Here is a 9,051-nt window from a genome sequence, read left to right on the forward strand (position 1 = left end):
AGATCGAGTCCCTGTCTGATGCCACCAGAAGATGACCCCCAGGACCCTCCAGCAAATGAGCCACACTGGTGGCCTTAGGCACCGCAGCCCGAGCCGCCGCTGCGGGAGCTGCGAGGTGGCAAGTCAAGGTGTGCGTTCTTGAACACCAGACCGTCTCGGGGTTCTCCCGGATTGCTGGGAGAACACGAGGACCGCGCCTGGACTGAGGGGTTCGCTTCGGCACCTCGCCCCTCCCGGTCTGGGTCGAGTCCCCGAGCAAGTCCTCCGCCCAGCGTTCCAGGCAGCGCGTGTGAGGGCGGGAGCGAAGACCCGGATGGCTGCCCGCCCTCCTCGCTGATTCCACTCTCGCTCGGCTTCTGCTCTTTTTCTTTCTCCACGGAAGCTCAGCCAAGGGATTGCGCAAGCTTCCTGCTCCAGGTCCTTCAAGGGCCCGGAGCGGGGCCCGGACCTACCCCAGGCCCGGCGCGCCACTGCCCCTCCCACTCAGCTCGCCCTGCCCTGTCCCCAGGTCCCCTCACTCCCACTGGGGCTACGCCGAGCTCGCGGCCCCGTGGGTGGCGCCCTCGGGAGGCCGCGTGGGGCGCAGCAGCTCCCCCAGCCGGAGGCTGGAGCTGTCCGCCGGAACGCGCTGTCTCGCCGCCGGAGGTGCTAAACTTCACACTTCGCGGCTTTTCCAGCCCAATCGGGAAGGCCTCGGCTCGGCTGGCTAGGCTGCATGTCGGGGACCAGGGGAGGCGAATTCGTGAGGAACGCTTGGCTCCTGGTCCGGTCCATTCACCTCCCCTTCATTCGGCCCCATCCGCCCCTTCTCGGCCTCAGCCTCTTCTCAGAGTCCCCGCTCCCTCCTTCGATGCCTTTCCCGGGGACCCTACGAACTCTCCTCGAACCCCCAAGAAGACCTGAACACCCACTGGCCCCCTCTCCGTCCTCCCCGCCTCTGTTCCTGCTGGGAGGCGGGTAATGCTGGTGAAAACTAAACATCCTGTCCCTCCTACCCCACCCGGGGAAGGACCTACGGTAAACGGCTGCCCATCAGGATGGGGCGCACTTGGACTCAGAGCCCCCTTCCGGTAAGGCTCTTGGGCGCCAGGGCCCCAGGCTGGTTGCTCCCTTGCCGCCCTCCCCGTCCGTCCTCCACGCTCTCCCCAGCGATCCTTTGCACCCTGTCATCTGTTCGCTGGGCCCCTTCTCTTCTCTTCCTCGCCTTCCTAAAAGCCCGAAGCCTCGCGGGGCGGGGCGCGCCGGGTGCGGGGCGCGACCTGCCCTGGCCCCTGCTTCCGCCCCCTGCCGGCGGTATCCCTTGTGTCTGCACATGACGCAACTCGATGCAACTGGAAACGGCGACGGACGCTAGGGGGTCCCCCGCGGGGGTCCCCGGGCGGTGCACACAGAGAACCAGAGGTGAGGGAGCTGGCCGCGGAGCCGGGCGGGAGGCGAGGGGTCGCCACGGAGACCGTCCGGGCCCTGTCACGCAGTCCACCCCACTCCGTCCAGAGCCGACACACCTCTGCTGGCGATCCCGCTCCCTCCCTCCAGCCTCCCTCGCCCGGGCTCCAGGACCCCTCCCTCTGCACCTCCCCGGCGCCCTCCTTTTCTCGGCCCCCTCCCGCGCCCTCCCACCTCCCCCTCGGCGCCTGGGACTGGGGCCTCCGGTAGGCCGGGCTGCGCCAATCCGGGCCTCGGCCCGCCCCCTGACGCCGAGCTGGGCTGGAGAGGCCCCGCCCGCTGACGTCCGGATTTGCATGAGTTCTTGTGCAGCCGCGGCCCTGGCTCAGTTGTCTGAGCGAGCGCGAGCCGGGAGCCGGGCGGGCGCGGGCAGCGGCGGGTGGCCGGGCTGTGCGGGACGAGCGGCGGCGGCGGGGCGCGGGCAGCGGGGTGGCCTCGGCCGGGGTGGCGGTGGGGCGCCGGCGGGAACCAGCAGTGTCTGCAGCCGCGCTGGCCGCCCGCACCCCGGCGCGCTCCGGCTTGGCCATGGAGCTGCCAGCTGTTGGCGAGCATGTCTTCGCGGTGGAGAGCATCGAGAAGAAGCGGATCCGCAAGGTAGGGCGGCGCGGGGGTGGCGGTGGGGCGGCGCGGGAGCGGCGGCCGGGCAGCCCGCGAGGAGGCGGAGAGGGGGTGGGGAGGCTGCGGGCCGGGGCCGGGGATCCCGCGGAAGCTGATGGAGTGCTGTCTCTTCCCCCCGCAGGGCAGAGTGGAGTATCTGGTGAAATGGAGAGGCTGGTCCCCCAAGTAAGTAGCGGCGGAGGGGCGGGGGCGCCGGGTGCCGCGGCGCGGGGCTCTGGGGCTCCGGGGCTCGGGACCCGCCGGGCCGGTGGGGTGGGGGGGGAGCGGACGGGAGGCGGGGTGGAGGTGGGGTGGAGGGAGGAGGGGGTGGGGAAGTCGGTGGCAGGCACTGGGGAAGCCGAGCCGCCGAGCCCGATCCCGGCGCCCTGCGTTGTGCTCCGCTCTCCGGGAAATGCCATCACTAATTTATGCACTAAAAGGAGCCGGAGGAGCTGGAGGGACGCGGGGCCGAGCCGGGGAGGCCGGCGGAGGGAGGGCGGGCGCAGGCACTGACTGATGTGCAGCAGAAAATGGCTCCTTTTCCCTTTCCCTCCACCGAACGGCTCCATATTGCAAAACCAAAAAAAAAAAAAATTAAAAAGCGACGAAAATGCAATTGTGTGCCTCTTCCCTCCTAGCGGTGCAGGGAAAGGAAGGGAAACGGCAGAAAATGTGGGGCGCTGTCACTGCAGCGCTTTTGGTGGGGAATTCTTTTTTTAATTTGAAATGCGAAGGCACCGGATGGAGACAGGCGCGCAGGCACGCACACACACACTCACACACAGAGGCATATTTTTGTGTTGCTGAGTATTTGGGGGTGCCTGCCCGTGACAGCGGGCCCCAGGGCCGCGAGGGGGTGTCCGGGGGCCGCTCTGCTGGCGGCTATCGGATTAGGGGTCAAGTGGAGAGCGCCCGAAGTCCCAGCAGAGACTTGGGGCTGGGGAGACAGGAGGGGACTGCGACTTTGCATTTTGGCTGCTTTGCACGCGGGGTTGCTGGTGAGCAAGTGGCTTTGGGTCCTGTCGCAGGAGCTTGAAATTCTTGACAACTGCAAAATAAACTGCTAGTTTCATTTTCCTTCCCCTTCCGCCCGTGTGTATTTATTTTGACTTGGGGGGGGTCAGGGGCCGTGACAGGCCCCCAGAAGTCTACCCTGCAGCCCCCACGTCCATGGCTGAGTAGTGCTCGGTTCAGGAAGACGTGCAGGGCCTAATGTAATTCCCCACCTGGAGGCCGCAGCGCTGGCTCGGTTGTTTCACGCCGTGTCCCCTTCCCTTTTCCCTTGCAAGATATAACACGTGGGAGCCCGAGGAGAACATCCTGGACCCCCGGCTGCTGATCGCCTTCCAGAACAGGTGAGCGTCCCCGGTAGCCGCTCACAGCCGGGACCCGGTATGGGAGTGGGAGACTGGGCCGCCCAGCAATGAGGGGGAAAGGGCCGGGAGGGGCCAGCGGGAGCCCCCTCCCTCCCAGGGGCCGGAATGACAGGGCTGCGGCCTCGGCTTCTCCAACCAACGTCCTTGGCGGTTGCTGCAGCTTGGGGGTGGGGGTGGGGCAGGGCCGGAGCAGGCAAGGCTTGTTTTGGGGAAACTGCGGGAGTGGTTAGTGCGGTGGCCCCGACGGCTGCCCCGAGAACTCGGAGCCGCGCCTGGTACCCCCCCCAGGTCCCCTCCCGTCGGAACCTTGGAGCCCCACCCCCGGAGCCTAGGTGTTGCTTTCCTGCAGCCGCTGGCGGCTCGGCCCCAGCACGTCGCGGGGCAGCTCCGAGGGAGCTGGCACTGTGAAGCCTCCGGACGTCACGAAACTGAACTTAACCTGTTGGGGGCTGGAGAAAAGTTGACAAGACTTTAAGCCCCCACTCTCATCCCCGGGAGCTTGGGATAGGGGCTCAGATTCTGGCTGGTGGTGGGTACGCTTCACAACCCCCCCACCCCCTGCGCCACTGGCCTACTAGGTGGGCGAGCTTGGCCCAAAGGGCGTGGGTTGGGCGCTGTCCGGCTGGTAGAGGGGTGGTATCGAGAGGGGCTCCTCCTCATGAGCACAGATGCTTGTCACGCTGCAGCTGATGCAGCTGGATTCACCGCCGGTGGCTGCGGTTCTCTGTTTCGGGAGGACCGAAGGGGGAAGGGCTGCAGAGGCGGAGGGAGCGGTAGGGGCCCGCGGAGCTCCGCCACGCCGCTATTCCTCCTCCCCCTTTTATTTTTGCATTATTTCCTGTGGTGAGTTTGGCGCTAAAACTAAACTCTAGACCCTTGGAACGAGCAGCCAGCGGGGAACTTGCTCTCCCGCGACGCAGGGGGGCGCCGAGAAGAGACTCGGCCCGGGCGCCACCAGGGAGTCTGCCACCCTGTAACCATGTCAGCGGCTGATGCCATGTTGCGTAATGAGTCCCCGGAGAATTAAAACGCAGGCTGTTGCAATGCCGTGCAACTTCGGAGTCGGCCCGGCTGGGGCTCCGGGCTGGCGGAACTCCCCTGGGCTAGCCCACCGGCCAAGGGTACCTAGGGTCTCAAGAGAGCGGGTTTCTGGCCCAGAAATGGGCTGCAACTTCGGCTAAGGTTAGAGAGGGGCCCCTTGCTGCGGTGGAAGGCTGAGCGCTGCTGGGACAACCCGACCCCCAGCCTCGGGTCGCCCTAGGCCACACCGCAGGTGGAATCTTGGCAGCTGGGTTGAACTTCGCCACCGCCCGTGGGCTTAATTAATTTGGAAATCAAGGGGGCTGGGCTCGGTGGGGGGCGGGGCTTGTGCCCCTTGCCCCGCCCAGCCTCCGCACTGGCCGCCACGGAGCTGGTTTGCCAGGTGGCTTCGAACCTGGCCAGGCCTCTTTGGCTGCCCCCGCCCCCAGCCCCTAATTGGCTCATTTGCCGCTCTGTAAACAAGGGCGCAGCCCCTCCCCCTGTTTAGTGCCTGGCCTTTAGGAAAATGTGTCCTCCCTTCCGCTGGCGGCTCTCGTTATCTGAATCTTAATGAGGTCATTAGCATCTCTTGCCTCTGGTGGCAGGGACGGGGTCCTCACACTTCTCCTTCCGGCTGGTGCGCATCCCCTGGACCCCGCGCCCACTCCACTCTGTGTAGGACCACCGGCTCCAGGCTGTGGGCGACAGTGCCCGTGACCCAGCCAGGCGTTGCCATCTCCCCTGTGGAGAGGCCAGGTTGTGGGGGGGGCCAGTTCAGATGCGGACCCCAGAGGTGGGGAGGCCCTTCTCGGAGGAGGCCTTGGACAGCTGAGGGTTGGTTGGAGCAAAAAGTGGGCCTCGGAAACCGGACCTGGGCGCCCAGCTGGCTGCAGGGGCTACCTTCTGCCTTGAGTCCTGGATCCTTCGGAGTCGTGCCAGCCCTGCTGCTCTCCGGAGGGGGGGGCATCGCCACAGGTTGGAGCAAACATAGTAGCAGGGAAGGAGGCGACGCAGAGCTAACAGCGCTGCTCTTTTTCCGTGCCCTCAGGGAACGGCAGGAGCAGCTGATGGGTTACCGGAAGAGAGGGCCGAAGCCCAAACCACTGGTGGTGCAGGTGAGAACACTCGTTGACCCTGGGGCCGCCAGGAGCGGCCTTTTCCCTTAAAGTGGCCACCTGTGCTTTCCCGAGGCCTGGAGGGCGGGGGAGGGGCGTATCTCCGGAGTGCTGCAGTTCCCTTCCTTTCCACCTGAGCTTTTACACCTCCCTCTGAGGACGCAGCTGCCCACTGGTGGGGGTGGGACGACCCTGCTGCTGGAGGCTGGCTCTGCGCCGCCTCTCACCTTCACCTCCGCCCCTGCCGCCCAGGTACCTACCTTTGCCCGGCGCTCCAATGTGCTGAGTGGACTCCAGGACTCCTCTGCGGACAACCGCACCAAGCTGGAGCTAGGCGCTCAGAGCAAGGGCCAGGGGCACCAGTACGAGCTCAACAGCAAGAAGCATCACCAGTACCAGCCGCACAGCAAGGAGCGGGCGGGCAAGCCCCCGCCCCCGGGCAAGAGCGGCAAGTACTACTACCAGCTGAACAGCAAGAAGCACCACCCCTACCAGCCTGACCCCAAGATGTACGACCTGCAGTACCAGGGTGGCCACAAGGAGGCGCCCAGCCCCACCTGCCCTGACCTGGGCACCAAGACCCACCCGCCAGACAAGTGGGCCCACGGTGCTGGGGCCAAGGGCTACCTGGGAAGTGTGAAGCCCCTGGCCGGTGCTGCCGGGGCTGCGGGCAAGGGCTCTGAGAAGGGCCCCCCCAACGGGATGACGCCGGCCCCCAAGGAGTCCGTAACGGGCAATGGGATTGGGGGCAAAATGAAGATCGTCAAAAACAAGAACAAGAACGGGCGCATCGTGATCGTGATGAGCAAGTACATGGAGAACGGCATGCAGGCGGTAAAGATCAAGTCCGGCGAGGCGCCGGAGGGCGAGGCGCGCTCCCCCAGCCATAAGAAGCGGGCCTCCGAGGAGCGTCACCCCACCGCGGACAGGACTTTCAAAAAGGCGGCAGGGGCAGAGGAGAAGAAGGCGGACGCTCCCTTCAAGAGGAGGGAGGAGGAGGCGCCGGCAGCCGGTGACCCGCAGCCCCAGGATGCCGGCTCCCGCAAGCTCTCCCCGACCAAGGAGGCCTTTGGCGAGCAGCCGCTGCCACTGACCACCAAGCCGGACCTGCTGACCTGGGACACGGCCCGCAGCTCCCACCCGCCCTCCCACCATCACCATCACCACCACCATCACCACCACCACCACCACGCGGTGGGCCTCAATCTCTCCCACGCACGCAAGCGATGCCTCTCCGAGACCCACGGGGAGCGGGAGCCCTGTAAGAAGCGACTGACGGCACGTAGCATCAGCACCCCCACCTGCCTGGGGGGCAGCCCAGCTGCCGAGCGCCCCACTGACCAGCCCCCTGCTGCCCTCCAGCAGCCCGAGGTCATCCTGCTGGACTCAGACCTGGACGAGCCCATAGACTTGCGCTGCGTCAAGACGCGCGGCGAGGCTGGGGAGCCGCCCAGTACCCTACAAGTGAAGCCTGAGGCGCCTGCGACTGCCGCAGTGGCAGCTGCGCCCGTGACAGTGGCCGAGAAGCCTCCAGCGGAGGCCCAGGACGAGCCCGAGGAGCCGCTGAGCGAGTTCAAGCCCTTCTTTGGAAATATAATTATCACCGACGTCACTGCGAACTGCCTCACGGTCACTTTCAAGGAGTACGTGACGGTGTAGCTGGAGGGCGTCGGAAAGGGGCCGCTCCACCCCCGCGGGAGCACAGTGCCGGGGGCCTTGGGGGTGCATTCCTCCCGCCCCTGCCTGGCAATCCATGCAGGCCCCTAGCGCCAGGACGCCCGAAGCCGCGGGAGCCGCGTCCCTCTGTATCCGCCTGTGCGGTCCTGGCTGGGGCGCCGGCCCGCTGCTCGGAGAACTGGCGCCTTCCACGAGGTGCCTGCGGATCTCTCCCTTCCACCTGCCTCCTCCCCTCCGGCAAGGACCTCCAGGACTGAGGGGCAGCTGCGCACCGAGGTCTCAGAGTTATAGTATTATATTTTAACCGTGCTAACTTGTCAAGTGCAGACTTTACTCCCGTTTGTACGTGGTGTTATTATTGAAATGTATTGTTTGAGCTCAAAAGCCCGACCACCCCCTTCGGGCTGATATATATATATATATATATTTATTTGTAGGTATTTATATATTGAAATATAAAAACCTAGATTTATGGAGTTCCCTCTAGATCATGTTATATTCTATATCAGACAAACTATTTTCTGTTGCCCCTTCTTCCCGGCCCTGCGGTATTTCAGTTGATTCCATTTCTCCCCATTTCAAGAACTGCAATACCGGTAACCTTGGTATATATTTTTTGATACCGTACACATGGATGTGTTGTTTCTATGTGCAGAAAAAAAAGTTTGTTAAAAGGCGAAAGGAGCTCTCTAGAAACTGCTGCTACTAGAAATGTCTAAACTATAAGCTTCCGATTATTCCCTGCTTGAATGTACATATTAAACGGAGATGTTGAAGGTGCGCTTTCGCTGTTGGAGGTTAGGGCAGAGGGAACCTCAGAGGCCCCGCGCGCGCGCACGTCCGGACCCCTCCCCACCCCGCTTCCTCCTCCGGCGGCCGGGAGGAAACTGGCGGCGTCCCGCGCCAAAGCTGCGCGAAGCCAAGTGGCCTGGTTACGAGGGCAGAGGCACCCGCGCGCTGAGGAGTGACCCTGCTCCCCGGAAGTCGGAAGTCGAGAGGCACTCCAAAGGAGTGGGGAATTCCTGAGGGGGGTGCCGGCGGCTCCCGCCCCCAGGGCTCGGGCACTCTGGCCATCCCGGGATCTGCCTAGTGGGGGGAGGGTGCAGGGGTGGGAAGAGCTTGGGCAGGGCCAGCCCCCACCGGGAGCAGTCCCGGCTAGGCACCTGCTGATCTTTGTCCCGTACCCCCCGGGGCGCAACACGCCCAGGCGCTGGCCCTGGTGGGGCAGGGGTGTTCCTCTTTAGTAATCCGTTCCCAGTCGGGCAGGTTCAGCGGGAGGAGACCCTCCCACCCTCTCCAGCCTCTGTCGCTGGCATCCCTGGCCCCACCCCTCCGAGGGAGCCTCTGAGGCCCTTTCTCTGCCAGGCTCTCTCCCCGGAAACCGCTGGGCCAGAGGCTCTAACTGGAGGCACGGGGCGAGCCGCGGCGGGGGGTGGGGGTGGGGGCTTCCTGCGAGGTGGATGGGGAGGGAGGGGAGGCTTGCGGAGCCCGGCCTGCTGACCCCCACTTCCTTAGTGGGGAAATGTGGCACCCTATCTCACCCATGCTGCTTCGGATGGCATGGCTGGGCACCTGGTCATGGGGGGACAGGAAGGGGTTAAGGGCCCCCAGGGCGTGAGGGGAGTGGGCCAAATTCTGAGGTGCAGCTCCCTCAGTCTGGAAGCCGCCACCCGGGAATGCAGGGGCGGAGGCCACTTTCTGCACACTCAGCGGTCTTCCTCCCTGCCCCGGTGGCCAAGCAGGGCTGGGCCGGAGGCAGGTCCCTGTGGGTGCGTGGCTGCTCCCGGCCTCCAAGGCCCCTTGCCTGCGTGCCTGCCTGG

At 65.1% G+C, this 9,051-nt stretch overlaps 1 protein-coding gene across 1 annotated transcript; it reads left to right on the plus strand.

Annotated features, from left to right (window-relative positions):
• The first annotated feature begins 1,744 nt into the window (after nt 1-1,744).
• CBX4 (chromobox 4) lies at nt 1,745-8,011 on the plus strand. The gene is made up of 5 exons (XM_037064079.1): nt 1,745-2,040; nt 2,186-2,229; nt 3,333-3,398; nt 5,488-5,554; nt 5,807-8,011. The coding sequence occupies exons 1-5, from the start codon at nt 1,972-1,974 to the stop codon at nt 7,211-7,213; spliced, it is 1,653 nt and encodes a 550-aa protein (XP_036919974.1). The 5' UTR covers nt 1,745-1,971; the 3' UTR covers nt 7,214-8,011.
• The last annotated feature ends 1,040 nt before the right edge of the window (nt 8,012-9,051 follow it).

This window comes from Sturnira hondurensis, unplaced genomic scaffold (assembly GCF_014824575.4).
Source record: "Sturnira hondurensis isolate 20B ecotype Veracruz unplaced genomic scaffold, ASM1482457v3 Scaffold0001221, whole genome shotgun sequence".
Lineage (NCBI taxonomy): Eukaryota > Metazoa > Chordata > Mammalia > Chiroptera > Phyllostomidae > Sturnira > Sturnira hondurensis.

Coding starts and splice junctions, on each gene's coding strand:
- CBX4 (XM_037064079.1), top strand. CDS start 1,972: ATGGAGCTGCCAGCTGTTGGCGAGCATGTCTTCGCGGTGGAGAGCATC. Junction 2,041..2,185: donor AGAAGAAGCGGATCCGCAAG/GTAGGGCGGCGC, acceptor TTCCCCCCGCAG/GGCAGAGTGGAGTATCTGGT. Junction 2,230..3,332: donor TGGAGAGGCTGGTCCCCCAA/GTAAGTAGCGGC, acceptor TTCCCTTGCAAG/ATATAACACGTGGGAGCCCG.